This window comes from Rattus rattus, chromosome 3 (genome assembly GCF_011064425.1).
Source record: "Rattus rattus isolate New Zealand chromosome 3, Rrattus_CSIRO_v1, whole genome shotgun sequence".
Lineage (NCBI taxonomy): Eukaryota > Metazoa > Chordata > Mammalia > Rodentia > Muridae > Rattus > Rattus rattus.
The window spans coordinates 219457990-219478316 of NC_046156.1; the positions used below are offsets into that span (position 1 = coordinate 219457990).

General features: G+C 42.7%; 1 protein-coding gene across 1 annotated transcript in view; it reads left to right on the top strand.

Moving 5' to 3' along the window:
- The window catches only part of Hace1 (HECT domain and ankyrin repeat containing E3 ubiquitin protein ligase 1), a 107828-nt gene that overhangs the window by 45505 nt on the left and 41996 nt on the right, over positions 1-20327 (top strand). Inside the window, exons 8-11 of the mRNA XM_032899106.1 lie at positions 9749-9845; positions 10000-10101; positions 11061-11167; positions 15859-16009. Coding sequence (XP_032754997.1) covers positions 9749-9845; positions 10000-10101; positions 11061-11167; positions 15859-16009 — 457 coding nt within the window. The remainder of the gene's footprint in view (positions 1-9748; positions 9846-9999; positions 10102-11060; positions 11168-15858; positions 16010-20327) is intronic.

Genomic DNA, 20327 nt, shown 5'->3' on the forward strand with positions numbered 1-20327 from the left:
CTGTGTTCTGCTTGTGCACTCCTGTCTTGGCCATTTTCCTTGTTCTTTTGTTTTCTAACTCTTGTAAGCAGCAAGTATTTCGCTTACTCACTGACCGTATCACATACCCATGTAAGAATCGTATCACATACGCTCGTAAGAATCAGTAAGCAGTGATAAACAAGGGCTGGGGCGTACTGCGGACCTGCCTAGGCATACTCGAAAGGTCCTTCTTCCATCCCCAGCACAAGGGCAGTGAAAGCCAATTGCAGCACAAACCAACCCTGAAGTGTAATGTACGAACAATTTACACTCATACCTGTACACACATAGCTATAAGTGTTTGTAATGTGTCACCTAGAGGGAGTTTGCAGCTAGGGATAGTGCAGACACCTACTGTAGTTCATTTTGTTGTTGCTGTTTGCTTTACAATCCTGTAGTTGTCCCTTGGTATCCTTGGGATGGATATCCACATCTAATTTAAAGAAAATGCCCAGGTATTCATATGCAACTTTAAACACCAGAGTATTCATATGCAACTTTTAACACCAGAGTATTCATATGCAACTTTAAACACCAGAGTATTCATATGCAACTTTATTTATTTATTTTGTCCCCGTGCTGGGGACCGAACCCAAGGCCTTGCGCTTCCTAGGCAAGCGCTCTACCACTGAGCTGAATCCCCAACCCCTTTCATATGCAACTTTAAACACCAGAATATTCATATGCAACTTTTAAAACCAGAGTATTCATATGCAACTTTAAACATCTTTCGCCTAGCTTAGTCATTGCTTGCATCCACTCTGAATGCTGTGTAGACAGTGGTTGTACCATATCGTTTCAGCCGTGATAGGAGGAAAAGTATGTACGTACTCAGTATAGGCACGACAGCTGTACCCCTGACTCTGTTTCCAGTCATACAGAACCCATAGGGTGCGGACGGCTGATTGTATGCCAGTTGTACTCATTCATTCATTTAGTTTTAGAGATCCTAGAAACTTACCCTGTTCTTTTATATCATTTAAAAGTTACTTATTTTGGTTTTATGCGTATGGCTGTACATGTGTGCATCCTATGCACACCTAGTTCCCGAGGAGCCCAGAAGAGTGTGCCTGGCTTCCTGGATCTGGAGTCACAGGTTAGCTGCCGCCTGGACACTGAATTGAGCCTGCGTCCTTTACAGGAGTAGCACGCGCTCTTAGGCGCTGAGTGGTCTCCTCAGCCTCTTTTATGTCCTCTTTCGAGAGACTGACCTTCAGCAGAGAGGTGCGCCTTTTCCCTGTCGAGTCGTCACTGGTGCCTCGGATATTACTGTTTAGACCATCTGTTCATTTAAAGAAGTTTCGGAGTTAGTTATGTGTGTGTGTCTTATGGCGGTCTGTGTACGTAATTATAGGTGCCTGTGGAGGCCAGCAGAGGGTTTCAGATGTCAGAGGCCCTGGTGCTGGAGTTAGAGGTGATTGTTACTGACCTGTCATTCTGGAAACTGAGCTCAGGTCCTCTGCACCTTAACTAGTGAGCTTTCTCCCCAACCTTCTTCAGCTCTTTATCTGAGGCAGTTTACAAACACAGTGGTTGTGTGCGTGCGTGTGTGCGTGTGTGTGTGTGTGTGTGTGTGTGTGTGTGTGTGTGTGTATGTCTGTCTGTCTGTCTGTCTGTCTATCTATCTCTGTGTAATTATTTTTAAAATTTATAATCACATCATTCCATCCCCTCCCATATAACACTACTTGTCCTCTCTCAAAATTCATGGCCTCTTTTTCTTTAATTGTTACACACACACACACACATACACATACACGCGCGCGCGCGCACCCTCAGTACGTAAATATAACCCATGTTGATATGATATTTTTAATGTGAATTATGTGAGTTATAAAATAGTTAAGCTGTTCTATTCCAGGGGCTTTTACGTACAACAGCTCTTTGAGTTTCAGTCTTCTAGTTCATATCTGAGTTCAGTGTTATCTTATTCTTATGATGTAAGGGGTTCCTTGATAAACGTAAGGATTTCGATCCAGCAGCATGGTTGCTCTGGCAAGGATCACACTTACAGTCCAGCTGGAATGCAGACGTGACACACACCTTTAACCCTGTGGCTGGGATACAGACGCACCCTCAGCACACCCTTGGTCACCAATGATGTCACCCTCAGCACACTGTTGTTCCCAAGCAATGATGTCTAACTGAGGGGCAGACAGAGTGATGAGTCAGAGAGAGATTGGTGGAGTGAGTCTGAGCTAGGATATGCCCAGCTCTGTTGAGGACAGACAGGAAAGAGAGGCTACTTAGTGAGGGATAGAGAATTGAATTGAATGTAGTTCAGTTCAGTTGTGCTCAGCTCAGTTCATAGCGGTTCAGTTTGTGGGGGCAGTGTTTCCCAGCAGAGCAATTCAGAGAGAGGCTGAGAGAAGCCAGGTTGAATCAGTCAGCTCTGAGGAGTCTGAGCTAGAGCACTGAGTTGATCCAAGCAGCCAGAGCTCAGAGAGAGCTGGAAAGTGTGAGTTTATGCAGTGTGAGTCTTGGAAGCTGACACATTCTAGATTAGCAGATGGGGGCCGTGCTGAAGCTGGTCCAGTCTCGTAGAAGATTACATTGTGTGGGGCTAGAAGCTTCCAGGTCTAGGCCTAGACCTAGGGATAGTTAGATAGAATCTAGCTGTATGGCCTCAGCCCAAGCCATGCATTTGAAAAGCTGGGGTACAGCTCTTGTTACTTTACTTGAGAAAATAAAAACAACATTCATATTTACAGATAACCAATGTCATGAATTTATGAAAGATATTAGCTTGAGTTTCTGGAATAATATTCTACCTTTTATCTTAGAATTTTTGAAAACATTATTATTTTTATGTTTATAGATGGTTTGCCTGTCTGTATGTCTGTATATGCCATACCCTTGGAGGCCAGGAGAGGGTTCACATCCCCTGGAACTGGACTTACTGACTGTTGTAATACTCCACGGTGCTGGGACTTGGAGCTCGCTTCTTTGGAAGAGCAGCCAGTGCTTTTAACCGCTGAGTCGTCTCTTCAGCCCATTTCCTTTAAACTTTTCTCTCCATTATATCTTTGGTGTTTACTTTTAGATTGGAAATTCCTTTGAGGCTCCCAGGTTGGTTGCATTATCATAGAAAGTCTCAGATTTTAACACGTCCAGAATGTGACATCTTCCTTTCCTCTTCATAGCTCTCTTTCATGTGCGTCTTCTCTTCCTGCTTGTGTAATGCAGAAGTTAGATCATTGTTACTTTTTGACTCTGCGTTTGGAACCTGTTATTATTAGTAAGTTGTTTAAAGTCTTCCTTCAGAACATTTTCTGCATCCCTAGGCTCTCTCTCAAGGTACTTAAAGTACTTGTTGAGTACTGCAGAAGTCTGCCTGCTCTCCCGACTCTACTCTCGTAGAGAGAAGTCTGCATGCTCTCCCAACTCTACTCTTGCTTCCCTCTAGTAAATTCTTTTCTCAGCAAAGTGACCCTTTGAAAAGCAGCAACCAAGACAAAAAGACTTAAGTTCTAGGCACTTGAACGTCTCGGTGTGTCATTGCTGCAGTCACATGAGCCTCGCTTCTCTTGGCCTGTGAGACTCACTCAGGTGCTCACTGTGCTTCAGTCCTGCTTGTCCTCTGCATTCCCTAAGTGCGGGTGTCCACTGTGGTTTTCTCCATGGTGTTTCCTTAGCCATTCTGTGTGGTGGCTTTAACTTTACCTGCCACCTGCTTTCGGTTGAGATAGGAGTGTGATCCAGGCTCCTCCTGCCTCTGCGTTCCCTGTGCTTGGATCATAGACACGTGTACCTGGTGTCTTAGTCTGCTTTTGTTGCTGTGACAAAGTGCTGACCAAAAGCAGCTCGGGAAAGAGAGGGTTTATTTGGGTTACACATCCCGGCCACACAGTACACTGAGGAGAGCAGTTTAAGACAGGAACCTGGAGACAGGAGCTGAGGCAGAGACTATGGAGGCTCGGCCTGTTTTCCTTTGCCACCTACAATTAGCCACCCGGGGTGGCCCCAGTGCAGTGAACCTCCCAGCTTTGTCTTTCATGTCAATCATCAGTGTAGGAAAATGCCCTACAGACTAGCCTACAGGCTATGCCGTAGAGTCAGTCATTAACCCAGGCTCCTCTTCCCTGTAAGTCTAGCTTATGTCAAGTAAACAAACAACCTGGCTTTAACTTGCTTTTTAGAATCACAGTTCTGATCAATTTAAAACCTCAAATTCTGTATTATAGTCTCACAGCATGGCCTTCTTTTTTTGTATCTCTTTATTTCCTACCTACTTATTTCTCCTACTTATTTACTAGTTTGTAGTTTATCTCAGCATCAGTGAAAGCAAAAGGAATGTTTATTTTAATGCTTTCTTAGAATGTTTGTACAATATTTTGTACTTAGGTGTTTATTTAGTGAGTGCTTGTAAAGGAGTGAATCACTACAGTTACATACAAAACAATGACATTCAAAATATTTAATACAAAAAATTATTATGCAGAACCAGATTATTCTAATAGCATATCTGAATATAAGAATAAGGTTAAGAGATTGTTTTAAAAGTATTTATTCTTTGTTCCATATTCTAAAGATTTTTTTTTAAAACTCAGGTGTGTGCCTGTGTGTGTGTGTGGCTGTGTGTGTGGTACTAGGAATTAAACACAGGGACACTGTGCCATGCTAAGCTATTCTTAATTTTTATTTTAAAGACTGTGTTGTTCTAGCCTAGTCTGTCACTACATGGACAAGGCTGGCCTAGAACTCATGACAGTCCTTTCTCCTCAGCCAAATGCTCAGCATTGTGGACATGACCCCCGTGCTGGCTACTAAGATTTACTTTAGCAAGCATTGGATCTTTTTGAGAAAAGGCAGTAAGAAGTGAAACAAAAAGATAAATTTCTTGCTGTAGGGGAATGACGTCTGGCGCACTGTTCATCTTACGTTTTAACCGTCTGAATCTGTGGTGGCATCCGATGGTATGTGAGGTACTGCATGCACGGAAAGGCCAGAGAAGAGCATCAGGTGTTCAGTAAGCCCCGTGATCCTCCTGTCTTGGCGCCAACAGTGCGGGGTTACGGGTGTGCGAGCCTGGCTGCATATAGAGGTGCTGGGGTTTCACATCCTCCTGCTTGCCGAGTGCACACCTTAACTCCCCGAGCCGTCTCCACAGCCCTCAGGTGCAGCATGTTCGATCGTACTGTGGTTTCTAGGGTCTCAGGTGTCCTCTCAATTTACAGACACTGTCCTTAGGAAAAGCGAGAGGAGTGGGGCATGTGTAGGGAAGTTGCTGGTGGAGTAGCAGAGGGTTCTGTAGCGTTAAAGTCTAAGCGTCAGAGCACAGAGTGAGTCCTGCCAGGCGATGCACTAGTGCAAGTTCTTGGACGTTGGAGGCTGAAAGAGCCACGGTTAGGAAGCTGACGTGGAGAACCAGTTCTGTTTCATAAACCACGCATGACCTTGGGAAGGGTATTACCTCAGTCAACATAAAAATTAGTCTTTCTACGGAGAGGAGAAGTCTGTCTGCTTAAAATGTGCCCCTGGTGGGGCGACTACACTCTGCTGGATGCCCCACACCCAGAGTATGAGGGCCACAAGTTGGACTCAGTGGCTTAGGACATGGGACTGTGGAGGAGGGTCTGGGAGGACCGAGGAGGAGGAATGACAGGATGAGTATGAAATTCTCAGAGGTAATAAAGATAGTTTATGTAATCAGCCTTAATTTTTTATAAAGAATAATTATTCAGTAAACTTCAACAGTTATTTAGTTTACAGATTATTTTAATGCTAAATAATGCTAAATACAGTCACTTGTTCCAAACATCAGCCGTGAGGGGTAAGCCAGGATGCACTGCATGTTTCCCGTGGAGTGTGTGTGTGCTCCGTGTGTGTCTGAGACACAAGCATGTGATATCGTCCTGTGTTCTGTTTACTTTAGTGGATTAATTATAAAGCTGGGAGAAGGTATAGTTATAAAACCTGCTACTACAAGCAGCTGGCGAGTAAGAGAGCAGTCGTAGCCCAGTGTGCGGTGCTGGGTTTTAGTATCAGTGCAGCTGATAAGAGGCAGGCAGGTCTCTGTATGCTCAAGGCTCTTGGTCTCCTCAGCGAGTTCCAGGCCGTCCAGGGTTACAGACTCAAATCTGCAACGCTTCGTAGTCTGTCATAGGGTAGATGTAGACCATCACAGCTTTATATATGTGGCACTTGGAGTGCTAATTGTGCTCTTTACAACTAGTGAATGGTATGTTATTAGCAATTGCTTCTTGCTTTTAATCCACTTTTGAAGTAAAGTGTCACTTCATTGTCAGTGTGACAAATTGTCAGGTAGTTTTAGAAATATAGCTTTCTCAAAATGTATTGGCATTTCTTTTTCTGCATGTGAATTATTCTTTTTAAAGATTTATTTTTATTTTTTCAATAAGATTTAATAGTGTTTATGTATGTGCTTTATCTGCTTGTGTGTCTTTGCATCATTTGAGTGCCTGGTGCCCTCAGCGTTCAGAGGCCAGCACTAGATCCTCTGGAACTGGAGTAACGGACGGCTGTGAGCTGCTGTGTGGGTGCTGGGCGCTGAACCCTGGTCTTCTGCAAGAGTAGAGGTGTTCTTCCTTGCTGAGCCGTCTCTCCAGCCCCAAGATTTATTTTACTTTTAATTTGATGTCTGTGTATGTGTCTGTGTATAGGAATGTGTACTGAAGTGCTGGTTCCCACAGGTGACATTTGTACAGACACTTGACATGGCTTTGCTGGGAACTGAGCTCAGATACACTCATCCAATAAGCTGCCTCTCCAGCCCTCATGGCAGTAATTTGTTTTGTTATATGTATAACAACAATTTTTATATGGAGGCTTAAAAATACCTCTGTAGTATTTATTTGTTGATCTTGAGCAATTACTCTTGAAGCATTGGCTGGACCTTTTAAAAAGAAACCTTAGCTAGATTAGATTAAGCACAGCTGATGTGCACAAAGAACACCACATAGACTGGATCGTACTCAGAGCCAGCAGGGATTCAGAGAGCTCTGCACTAGTACTGTCTGAGCGGTGAGCACTGAGGCAATGTGGATGATATGGGTGGCTGCAGCCATGGGTTTGGCCTGATGGTTGGCTCTGTGGTTGCCTGAAACCTAATCTGTGAACATAAGGGGAAAACACTCTGTCCCGCTCACATACAGATCACCTCTGTCACTGTGAAACGTGAGGCGTTTCCTCCCATCAGGGAGCCAACAGTTGATTCTGAAGTGGCCATCAGTTGAACATCTTCTGAGTCAGTTGTTACTCCATGTACTGGGTGATAGTGTCTGATTCCAAGAGTTGTGGGCTGATCCTAATAGATGGCTCTGTGTCTCAGGTACTTGGAGCAGGTCTTATCTATCCCCTGTGAATTCTTACCTGGCTACCGCTGGGCTCTCCGGGACTCCCTCCTTGGGTTGGCATAATTTGCCAGAGTGGCTCTTAGGTCCCCCGGAAATTGTGCTTGTTTTTATTAAATTATGGCAGATATTTTAAGGGACATAAATAAGCAGCGAACACAGAGACCCATAGAGCAGGTCTTGAAGGCTCTCACCTGTAGGAACTCCATCGTGTAGATAGTGCGTTGAGATGCACTGTCCTCTGGGCGGGTGGGTGGCTTCCTAGTCACCCTTGGACAAGTACAATGCTGTCTCGTCTCAGCCAACCAGGAGTTCTCCAGTGCTGAAGTTTTTTTAAATGGAAGCTTTGTTACATTGGTGTGATTGAAGCTGCAGAAATGTTACTGGACCAAAAGCGGCATGACTTAATGTGCTAGGATGGAGTGGCAAACCCAGCAAAGCGGCGTGACTTAATGTGCTAGGACGGAGCGGCAAACCCAGAGGAGGCTCTGTTCATCTTCACGGTCTTCGGGCAGCATTCCTTTCTTTTAGGCACGAGGTAGGGCACTGTTTGGAGTGCGAGCTTGTGATGGATCCTTAGACACGGTAGATAGAGAATGTCAGAGCTGTGCACTTTTACTTCCTGTGGCTCACCTAGGGTAATTTGCCTCGGCAAGACAAGGAGCAGCTTGATGAGGGCCAGGATAGTACCCAGGAGGTTTTGGTCCTAACAGTCTAACAAATTGTCTTTTACTTGATTGTTCCAAAGCTACTTCAAGAACCAGGGCCAGAAGGCCAAATACACTCAGCCTATTTCTCTAGTTACTTCAGACATACCAAGGAATTTAGTAAGAGCTAGAAAGTGCGGGTCAATGCACGCACACACGCACACACACACCCCTCACACGTCTGGATGTTCGTTAGGAACAACATGCTCTTACTTGCTTGTTTCCTGTTGCATAGGAGCTGAAGCGTAGGGACGTCTTGTAGGCTAATGGTTTCCTGTTTATTTAACAACTCATGTAACAACTATCACAGTTACAGCCCTGATGACAGAGGACTAGGATAATGTTTGTCACCTATTAGATGTGACGTGTATGTGCTATGTGCCAATTACCATTCTTGGTGCTGTAGACTAAGTCTGCTATTTAGATTTGGCAGATTAGGGGCTGGAGAGATGACACAGCTGTTAGGGCACTTTGTTTACTGCAGAGGACGAGTGTTCAGTTCCCAGCATTGAAATGGGGACTGACAGCCATCTATAACCATCTATAACCATACATAACTCCGTTCGAAAGGATCTGACTCCTTTTGATCTCTGAGGGCATCAGGCAGGTCCATGGTGCACACATGTACATGTAGGGAAACCATACATATAAAATAAATAAAGGTAAAACTTTGAAAGTGGAAAATTTCAATGGAAAGACTGAAAACATGGACATTTAGCAACTGTAAATGAGTTATTAAGATTGGATAGTTTTTATAAAAACTAGATTATTGACTTCTAGCAGAGCTGTCGCTGTGTTCTGACATAAATTAGGCTATCTCGGTGACGTTTCGGCTTTAGTTTGGGGCATGACAGGGAGCAGCCTAGCATAGGGTAGTGTGACTTAGCCACTGTACAGTCGCTGTGCCATACTTCGGCTAGTACCCCAGCATGGCTGCACTGATGCCTCATGAGGACTTCCGTGCCTTCTGCTGTCTGCCCAGGTCAGCAGCCATGTGACGGAGGCAGAGGTGCCCTCAGTTTGGGGCCAGCCTGGACTACAGAGTGAGATTTCTTATTGAATATTAATAATAATGCTAATTACTCTTGTTTTCAAACAACCAATCTACTGGCTTGTTTGGTTTTTTGCTGGCAAAATTTGGCTACTATTAAATTAACTAATTAATTTCACGTGTGTGTTTTGCCTGAGTGTATGTCTGTACAGCACTTGTGCTTGTTGCCTGCCGAGGACAGAAGAGGGCATTGAATCTCTTGGAACGTGAAATGAGTTACACTCAGTTGTGAGCTTCCACGTAGGCACTAGGAATTGAACCCTGGTCCCCTGGAAGAGCAGAGGTTCTCCTAACGGCTGAGCCCTCGCTCCAGCCCCCTAGATTATTATTCTTAAGTTAGTCAATTGGTATGTGTATCAAGGACAGTCTTACTGTTGTCATACATTATCAATAGAAAGATAAGACCTATCTTAATTGCTCACTAAATTCATAGCAGAGCACTAAGAATGTTTAATTCAAATTGGCTATAAATGATGTTTACACAGTGCCACTGGCTGAAGTACAGTGAGCTTGTTTTTAATTTGTTTACGTTTCTGGGAAATCTGCGTAGTCCTTGTTTGCTGTGAAGCAACGGCCTCTGTAGGGGATTCTAGTGTTCTAATTTAGAGGGAAAAGTTAAAAGAGCAGGCTTTTAACTTGGTTCTGTTTCTATACAGTCATGGCCAGAGAGATACTGCACAGATTCTTCTATTACGAGGAGCCAAATATTTACCAGATAAAAACGGAGTAACCCCTCTGGATCTGTGTGTTCAGGTATGCTTTCAGAGTGTTATTCCAACCCATTAGTTATAAACGATAAAATCACGTTTCTGTATTGAAGAGTGTAAAGATGTTTAGTCTGTGACAAGTATGATCTTTAAAAGTCTCTTTGCTTTTAAACCTGAATAATTGTAGATTTTGTTTGTAGGGTGGCTATGGACAGACTTGCGAAGTGTTAATTCAGCATCACCCCAGGCTTTTCCAGACGATTGTTCAAATGACACAGAATGAAGACCTTCGGGAGAACATGGTAGCGTAAGCTTGCTGATAGGCTGTAAATGAGGCATGATTAAATCCTGTTACATCGTGCAGTCTGTAACTGTAATGACTTACTGAGTTATAGTGAACACTTGGTATATGGGGATTCTGCAGCTAAAAAACCACAATTAAACATGGTCAGACTTTTTGTCATTATTCCCTAAAAACCACAATTAAACATGGTCAGACTTTTTGTCATTATTCCCTAAAAACCACAATTAAACATGGTCAGACTTTTTGTCATTATTCCCTAAAAACTATACTATAGCAACTATTTACATAGCATTTATATTCTATTAGGCATGGCAGATTATGTGAAGAGGATTTTAAGCTACGAGAAGATACACATCGAATATGTTTAGTTGCTATGCCTTAACAAGAGTTTGAGCTTCTAGAGGTTTTGGGTACCAGGAATATGTAGTGTAGTTATACACAGTACCACATCTCACCTGACACCGCCCTCTGGATCACCTGAGTGGCTCTTTGGTCTGTCCTTACGATAACTCTCCTCGTGGATAGAGGACAGGACTGAAGGAGGAGTGCTGTGTAATGACGGGTAACCACTTGATCACTGAGCTCTTTCCTGGTGCTTTGTGCTGCTGGGGTGTAACCCTGGGGCCCCATGCCTGCTGAGTTGTATCTCCAGCCCCAAGCTCAGTGTCTGTAAAAGCGATAGTCCTGGAAGAATTGTAGCGTAAACTTCAGAAGTTTAGAATTAAATTTTTACATGCATGCTTGATTTCCTCTGTGTATTTTTTAAGTGGATAATTTTGAAGCATCTTTTTCTATATTGGCTCTTAAGTTTATGTAAAGTATAATAATTGTAAAGTTCTTGATTCTAGTCAACTGGCTTCAAGGCATTTATTAAACAAATCCACGTGTATATATTGATAGAATTTAATGGATTATTTACTATGTAATCACTTTCGTTTTTAATTTGTGTAAACCCAGTTACGGCAAGTTCTGCAGCATTTGTCTCAGCAGAGTGAAAGCCAGTACCTAAAGATCCTGACAGGTCTTGCTGAAGTTGCTACAACAAATGGCCATAAACTGCTTAGGTAAGCATTTCAGTGACTCAGTGGATAGCATTTGCAGGCAAGCATTCCAGTGAGTCCGTACATGCAGTGTCTGTCTGCTTGGTCTCCTCAGAAATCAGCTGTCTTTTGCATTGACGAGCTGTTTAAATATTTGCTGACTTACCCTGTTAGTTACCTTTCTAGACTGCGATAATAAAACACCCTGTCTTTGGCAGCTTAGACAAGGGTTATTTGGCTTACGGTTGTTGGCGGATAAGAGTCCATTGTGGCAGGGGAGTGTGGCAGCAGGCAGCAGGTGAGGCAGCTGGAGGAGAAACTGAGGGTCCACACCTTGACTCGAAACAGGGGGCAGAGAGCAGGCTCTAAGGGGTGCACATTTTTAAACTCAAAGCCCCTGTCCAGGTCAGTCACGTACGTCAGTAACAGTAAGGCCACACCTCCCGAGTTCCTCCAAAGTGCCCCCAACCTCAGTGTGCAAATGCCCAGGCTGTAGGGCCATCTCATTTAAACCGCCACATTTACAATTTGTCATTTTGTTTAAAAAGCCCAGGCTGGTCAGCTTGTTCACAAGACTTTATAAAGAAACCTAGATCACATTAATGTGAGTTTTGTTAAATGATTACTTAAGATTTGGCCTGTAGGTAAATGTGTGTGAAGAAAACACTATTATCTTGGGTGTGGTCATACTTCTTTTCAGTCCGGGAACTTGGAACCAAAAGTAGGAGGACCACGAGTTTAAGGTCACCCTCAGCTACATAGGGAGTTTGTGGCCAGCCAGGGCTGCATGAGAAAATCGTCCAGGAATCTGAATCTCTGCTTTGTAAGATTAGGTGAATCCCCCACTGTTTAAATGTTCAGTATTCCTTCATGACTCATTATAAAGGTTTTTTTTCTCTGTACTGCCTCTCCCTAGTTCAGTTTTTAATTCCTTTTAGATTCTATGTTTTTAATAACCAATTGCTAGGTCTAAGGAGCTAAGCCGTATATTACTTGCTTTTATGTATAGTTTATATATATGCTCTGCTTTGTATATGATTAGCCACTCCTATTAGGAGAATGGGCAGCTGTTACCAAGAACTTCATGTGTTACTTTCTTATAGATTTGACCTCTTCCTATTTGAATGCATCATGTTTGCATTACTCTTTAATTATTCCTACAGTGACAGTGACAGTGTGTGATGACCTTTCACCTTCGTAGTTGCTGCAGAACCTTCCTCTTTCTACCATGCAGAGTCTGTGAAAACATGAACAGAAAGCTACATAGTCAGAGTTACTGTTATCTCCATGAAAGTTGCTCTGCCCCAACCCTTGCCTTCTCTTTCTCCATCTCAGTAGGGTCGTGCCGTGTAGCTCAGGCTGGCTTTGAACTTGTTATCTTCACATTGCATGCTCTGATGTGGGAATACATTTGTGAGTTGCTACTTCTTGGCTCCTCTGTGCTCCTGTACTCTCTACTTGAGAGGTCGTCTGTTTCAGACCAGCACCACCTTCTTACTTGATCATTTCTCCCAATTGTCTTGTGATATCTCTTTGGAAGTGTTTTTAGATTCTTCTATCTTCAAGTCTCATTGGCACCGAGGTTTCTATAATGTGCTCCTGTCATTTTCTCTGGTCATCCCCAGTTGTTCATATATTGAATGCAAGACTTAGCTAGGCTAGTTAAAACATAGGAGGAAAGAAGTGGAGGGGACAAAGGGGACCGTATTTGATCAAAATGAATTTAAATCAGATTCTGAATTAAAAACATATGCATAGTTATTTCCATTCAGCTCCTTTATTATTATATAATAGGTATATATGAGGTATAATTTGTGGTTTTAAAATCATACGTTAAAAAACAAAAACCAAACAACAAACCCCCCCCCATGGGCTCTGGGCTTTGGAGTCATCCAGATTCAGTTGTAAGTTTAGGCACTGTTTACTAATTTGTCACCCACCAGCTTTGACGTCCAGGGTAAACTGAGGCAGGTGGAGAGTCAGTAATTAGTAAGTATACTTTTGAAAGTGAGTAAATTTCCTTAAAGTTTGTATCTCAAGGTAATATTCTTCATAGTTTGTGCTGTATTGGTGGCATATTTATTGGTTATATTCTGGGTGCTTACAAATTAGAAATTCACTGATTCATAAAAATAAAAATCTAATAGTACACATTAGTGTATACTTTGTGGTACACATTAACATATGTTTTTTGTTTTTTTTTTGTTTGTGCATTTTTTTTTTTTTTTTTTTTTTTTTCTTTTTTTTTTTTTGTTCTTTTTTTTTTTGGAGCTGGGGACCCGAACCCAGGGCCTTATGCTTCCTAGGCAAGCACTCTACCACTGAGCTAAATCCCAACCCCTTGTTTGTGCATTTATAAATATTATGATGTTGGAAAATAATACAGCCACATGTCAAGAACAGAATATGACATCTTTTTTTTTTTTCTTTATTAACTTGAGTGTTTCTTATTTACATTTCAATTGTTATTCCCTTTCCCAGTTTCCTGGCCAACATCCCCTAACCCCTCCCCCTCCCCTTCTATATGGGTGTTCCCCTCTCCATCCTTTCCCCATTCCTGCCCCCCCCCCCACCCATCCCGTTCACTGGCCGTCCAGCCTCAGCACGCCCAAGGGCTCCCCCTTCCACTGGTGCTCTTACTAGGCTATTCATTGCTACCTATGAGGTTGGAGCCCAGGTCAGTCCATGTAGAGTCTTTGGGTAGTGGCTTAGTCCCTGGAAGCTCTGGTTGCTTGGCATTGTTGTTCATATGGGGTCTCGAGCCCCTTCAAGCTCTTCCAGTTCTTTCTCTGATTCCTTCAACGGGGGTCCCGTTCTCAGTTCAGTGGTTTAATGATGGCATTCACCTATGTATTTGCTGTATTCTGACTGTGTCTCTCAGGAGAGATCTACATGCGGTTCCTGTCAGCCTGCACTTCTTTGCTTCATCCATCTTGTCTAATTGGGTGGCTGTATATGTATGGGCCACATGTGGGGCAGGCTCTGAATGGGTGTTCCTTCTGCTTCTGTTTTAAACTTTGCCTCCCTATTCCCTCCCAAGGGTATTCTTGTTCCCCTTTTAAAGAAGGAGTGAAGGATTCACATTTTGATCATCCTTCTTGAGTTTCATGTGTTCTGTGCATCTAGGGCAATTCAAGCATTTGGACTAATAGCACTTATCAATGAGTGCATACCATGTATGTCTTTCTGTGATTGGGTTAGCTCACTCAGGATGATATTTTCCAGTTCCCTCCATTTGCCTATGAATTTCATAAAGTCATTGTTTTTGATAGCTGAGTAATATTCCATTGTGTAGATGTACACATTTTCTGTATCCATTCCTCTGTTGAAGGGCATCTGGGTTCTTTCCAGCTTCTGGCTATTATAAATAAGGCTGCGATGAACATAGTGGAGCACGTGTCTTTGTTATATGTTGGGGCATCTTTTGGGTATATGCCCAAGAGAGGTATAGCTGGGTCCTCAGGCAGTTCAATGTCCAATTTTCTGAGGAACCTCCAGACTGATTTCCAGAATGGTTGTATCAGTCTGCAATCCCACCAACAATGGAGGAGTATTCCTCTTTCTCCACATCCTCGCCAGCATCTGCTGTCACCTGAGTTTTTGATCTTAGCCATTCTCACTGGTGTGAGGTGAAATCTCAGGGTTGTTTTGATTTGCATTTCCTTATGACTAAAGATGTTGAACATTTCTTTAGGTGTTTCTCAGCCATTCGGCATTCCTCAGCTGTGAATTCTTTGTTTAGCTCTGAACCCCATTTTTAATAGGGTTGTTTGTCTCCTGCAGTCTAATTTTTTTGGTTCTTTGTATATTTTGGATATACGGCCTCTATCTGTTGTAGGATTGGTAAAGATCTTTTCCCAATCTGTTGGTTGCCGTTTTGTCCTAACCACAGTGTCCTTTGCCTTACAGAAGCTTTGCAGTTTTATGAGATCCCATTTGTTGATTCTTGATCTTAGAGCATAAGCCATTGGTGTTTTGTTCAGGAAATTTTCTCCAGTGCCCATGTGTTCGAGATGCTTCCCTACTTTTTCTTCTATTAGTTTGAGTGTATCTGGTTTGATGTGGAGGTCCTTGATCCACTTGGACTTAAGCTTTGTACAGGGTGATAAGCATGGATCGATCTGAATTCTTCTACATGCTGACCTCCAATTGAACCAGCACCATTTGCTGAAAATGCTATCTTTTTTCCATTGGATGGTTTTGGCTCCTTTGTCAAAAATCAAGTGACCATAGGTGTGTGGGTTCATTTCTGGGTCTTCAATTCTATTCCATTGGTCTATCTGTCTGTCTCTGTACCAATACCATGCAGTTTTTATCACTATTGCTCTGTAATACTTCTTGAGTTCAGGGATAGTGATTCCCCCAGAAGTCCTTTTATTGTTGAGGATAGTTTTAGCTATCCTGGGTTTTTTGTTATTCCAGATGAATTTGCAAATTGTTCTGTCTAGCTCTATGAATCATTGGATTGGTATTTTGATGGGGATTGCATTGAATCTGTAGATCGCTTTTGGTAAAATGGCCATCTTTACTATATTAATCCTGCCAATCCATGAGCCTGGGAGATCTTTCCATCTTCTGAAGTCTTCTTCAATTTCTTCTTCAGAGACTTGAAGTTCTTATTGTACAGATCTTTCACTTGCTTGGTTAGAGTCACACCGAGGTATTTTATATTATTTGGGACTATATGTTAACAGTGTGTTCCCGTTGGTCTGCAGTCTGTCCAGCAGCTACGACGCGCAGATGAAGAGCCTCCTGCGGATCGTGAGGATCTTCTGCCACGTCTTCCGCATTGGCCCCTCGTCTCCCAGTAACGGCATGGACATGGGCTACAATGGGAATAAGACTCCAAGGAGCCAGGTGTTCAAGGTCAGCAACGTCGTTACGATGGCCGTTACACAGCGTCAGTCATTAAAACCATGGCCGGGCATGTTGGGGTCCTAACTGGGTTACGTATCTTCCTTTTCAGTTTTGTCTAATGAACAGGATTTAATTGGTAAGCTTTTCAAATTTGTCTTACACGTGCATTAATGCCATTCATGTTTTTAAGGATAGGATAGTTAGTATTAAAGTAATTGTACTGAATTACAGTTTGTTTATCTATTTTATGCAGAAGTAGATGTTGAAGCCAGGTCCTTCTATGTTCAGTGCAAGCATTTGTCCAGACCTGTTCCTCGTTTGGTAGCTGAGGCAGGCCTTGAATTTGCCATCGTCCTGCCCCTCCCAAGTAGCTGGGATTACAAATCTCAGCCACCAGGTCCAGCTCAGATGATGAATTGTTAATGCAGAATGTAAGCCATCGTCTTAAAAATGTTTTACTAGAAGATAAACAGTCCGGTTTTGTTCATTTGTATTCTATATGTGCTGTGGTTTATGTCTGTGCTATGTATTTTATAGGAAAGGCTATTCTTAATAGTTCTGTTAACATTCCTGGGATTATTTTAATGAAGATTATTTGAGACTTTTAAAGAATACCTGGATTACTTTGACTACCTCTCCTAACACGTATCATTGTTATTACCCATGTCGAATCACGGGTTTATGAACTAGCCGAGCCTCTGCTGATATAGATGTTTCATGTTACATCTTTAATGTAAGGCCATGGTTTTGATCTTCAGCACAGCAGAAGTTAAGCAGTAACAAGAAGGAAGCATGTCTGTGCACAGCAAATGTTTTTCTCGTGAGTCACACTTCGCACAGTTTGTTTGTATTATCTTTAAGGGTAGTAAGAGGTTTCTGTGTTATAAAATTTACCTTTGAGGTTCACAAAGACAATATTTCTTACAACAACCTTTAGGTTTTATCTCCAAGTAAGAAAAACATTTTTATGTAGTATCACTTGAAAAGATTTACTGTTTATAAAGATTCTATGTTAATATTATATGCTAAATAATTCTGGTTATTATATCTAAATCTATCTTACATGAAACTTTTGACATACTTAACAGATAAGTGGCTTACAAGCATTTTGATACTACATTAAAATGATTTGTGTATTATTACTTGGTGTGATGTGTGTATTTGGGCGCAGGCTTGTGGAGATCACAGGCCAACTCTTGGGAGTTGGTTTTGTCCTCTCTGCTTTTCTGTAGGTCCTAGGTATTGAGCGAGTGCTTTACCTGTGAGCCCTGCTGACCGACACTGCACTTCTGAACCTAAGACTAGGTGTGCAGCCCCTTAGAAAGGCACCTGTTTATCTGCATTTTGTCCTCTTTTTTTTCTTCTGGAATCAATACAATTCTTTTTAACCTCTTTTTTCACCTCTTGTGCCACCTTCTGGAAGAAGGAAACCAAGCATTTCTTGAATCAAATTTGGTTTCCACGTCCTGTTTTCTTTAGTTGGGATTGGCAGTTTACTACTGTTGTAGTGTTTCCATCCAGGCAGCCAATCTGCTCTGTTGTCAGTGCTTTTCTCAGTGAGGTTTGCTCCTCACATGACATCGTATGATGTTGTTCCAAATGAATTCTGGCATGGTTTACTGTGTTAGGACGGGCTCCCTGGATTCTACTTTCTATCGAGCCGTAATGATGGTAGGAAGTTAGAGTAGGTTTAGACAGTGTTCACTGCTTCATTATTCTTGACATTTGATTCTGTCTTGCTAATGGGCTCTGTAAACACATGACAGTTGGCTCGATGCTAGTTTCTGTATAATCAGTACAGGCTCAACTGTAGAAAGTAAGTCAACGACACTGTTTCCTATGCTCTCCCGTTGTGTTTTTCAGCATTGGTACTTAAATGTAGGTCCTCACATACGCTAGTGACATGCTGTTTCTCTGTTTAATGAAATCCAGACTTTGTGTTTTGTCATATAGTTCTGGGAAATGAACCCAGGACCTCATATATTTTAGGCAGGTGCTCTGTTATTAAGCTATATTCTGATCATTTAATAGTTTTTAAAGAGTATTCATACCATGTTTTGATTGTATTGTCCCCCAAGTCCTTCAATATCCCCCCACCCTGCCCACCAACCTTTATGTTCATTATCCATTGTCTTTCCCTCCCTTCTTCCTGTCCTTCCTCTAAATTGGGTGAAAAATCAACAAATCAGTAAGAAAAAAACATAATAAAACAAAACCAACAAAAAGTCACCCCCACCCCTGAAAAAAAAAAAAACAAACCCAGAAACAAAACAGATCCTCTTGTGTGGTCCAATTCCTCCTGGTCACAGGGCTTGTCCAGTAGTGTGGTTGGTACACCCAGTGTCATTCCACTGTAGAAAGCTGAGTTTCCATTTCACAGCAAGGATCAGTTGTAAATAGCTTCTTGATTAGGGGTGGGACTCCATATCCAGTTGCCCTCTCAGTGATAGGACCCTGTCTGGGTTATCCCTATGTAGGGCTTGTGTATGCTTCCTCAGTCTGCAAGTTCATGTGAGTTTCAATCCTGCTGTGTCTGCAGAACACTGTTCCTTAGGTCATCTATCACCATTGGCTCTTAAGCATTTCCACCTCCTCTTCTGGATAGTTCCCTGATCCTTGAGGGAGGGGTTTGATGAAGGCGTCTGTCTTAGTTACGGTTTCCACTGCTGTGAACAAACACTATGACCAAGGCATTTAATTAGGGCTGTCTTACAGGTTCAGGGGTTCAGTCCATTATCACCGTGCATGGCAGCATGCAGGCAGACACAGAGAAGGAGCTGAGGGTTCTACATCTTGATCTGAAGGAAGGCAGGAGAAGACTAGCATCTGCAAGCAGCAAGGAACATGAGCATAGGATCTCAAAGCCTACCCCCACAGTGACACACTTCCTCCAGCAAGGCCACACCTCCTAATGGTGTCATTTCCCACGGGCCAAGCACATCCAACCACCACAACATCCATTCAAGACTGAGTGCTCCAAGATCTGCTCTGTGCATTGTCTAGTTGTGAGTCTCTGTGCTGACTCCTATCTGTTGTGAGAAGTTTCTCTGATGAGTGTTGAGCACAGCACCGAATCTGTGGGCATCTTTTTTTTTTTTTTAAAGATTTATTTATTATATATAAGCACATAAAATCTCTCTCTCTCTCTCTCTCTCTCTCTCTCTCTCTCTCTCTCTCTCTCTCTCTCTCTACCTACCTACCTACCTACCTATCTACCTAATCTACCTATCTATCTATCTATAGCTGTCTTCAGACACACCAGAAGAGGGCATCGGATCCCATTACAGATGGTTGTGAGCCACCATGTGGTTGCTGGGAATTGAACTCAGGACCTCTGGAAGAGCAGCCAGTGCTCTTAACCGCTGAGCCATCTCTCCAGCCTGGATATTACCTTTTAATTAATTAATTTTTTAGCTTAATTTTTTCCTTTTATTGAAAATAGATTTTTTCCTTTTTATCTATATGGTTTGTGGTTTCTGCTTCCTCTACTCCTAGCTCCTCCCAACCTCCCCTTCCATTCAAATCCACCACCCTCTTACTAGAAAACAAATGGGTTTCTGTGGGACAATAGTGAAATAAAATAGGATAACAAACACTAACATCAGAATAGGACAAAACAAAGAAACAAAAGGCAAGGAGCCCAAGGAAGCTGAGACCCTTTGTTTGCATTCAGGAATCCCCTCACAAACATAAACTTAAATCCCTCATATAACTGCAGAGGACCTGGAGCAGATGCGTGCAGGCTCGAGCACTTGGCCTCAGTCTCTGAGTGCACATGACCTTTGTTCACCTTGATTTAGAGGCTCTGTCTTCCATCTTCCATCCCCTCCCGCTCTTCCACTCTTCCTGCCTCTTCTCACTGATCCGAGGGGAAGGATTGGATGGATGCATCCTGTTTAAGGGCTGAGTGATCCAAGAGCTCTCATTCCTTGCACAGTATCTGCCTGTGGGTTTCTGTATTTTTTCCAAATGCTGCAGGAGGAAACTTCTCTGGTGATGGCTGAGCAAGGCACTGATGTGTGAGTAGAGGAGAATTCCTTCAGGAGTCATTTATTGCTATATTTTCCTTTCCTTTTTTTTTTTTTTTTTTTTTTAAAGGCTAGTATTTGGTTTTACTCTAGATCTTGGTCACCCATCAGTGTTGGGTGTGGGCCTTAAGTCAGATCAGGTCCTGGCTGGTTACTCCCACAATCTTTGTGTCACCGTTGCTTCGCATCTCTTGTAGGCAGGTCACCGTAATGGGTCGAAGGTTCGTGTCTTGTTGATGCTGATTTTCTCCCTTTGGTTGCATGAAGAGTACCGTTCTGTACCCTGAGGTGTGGCAGCT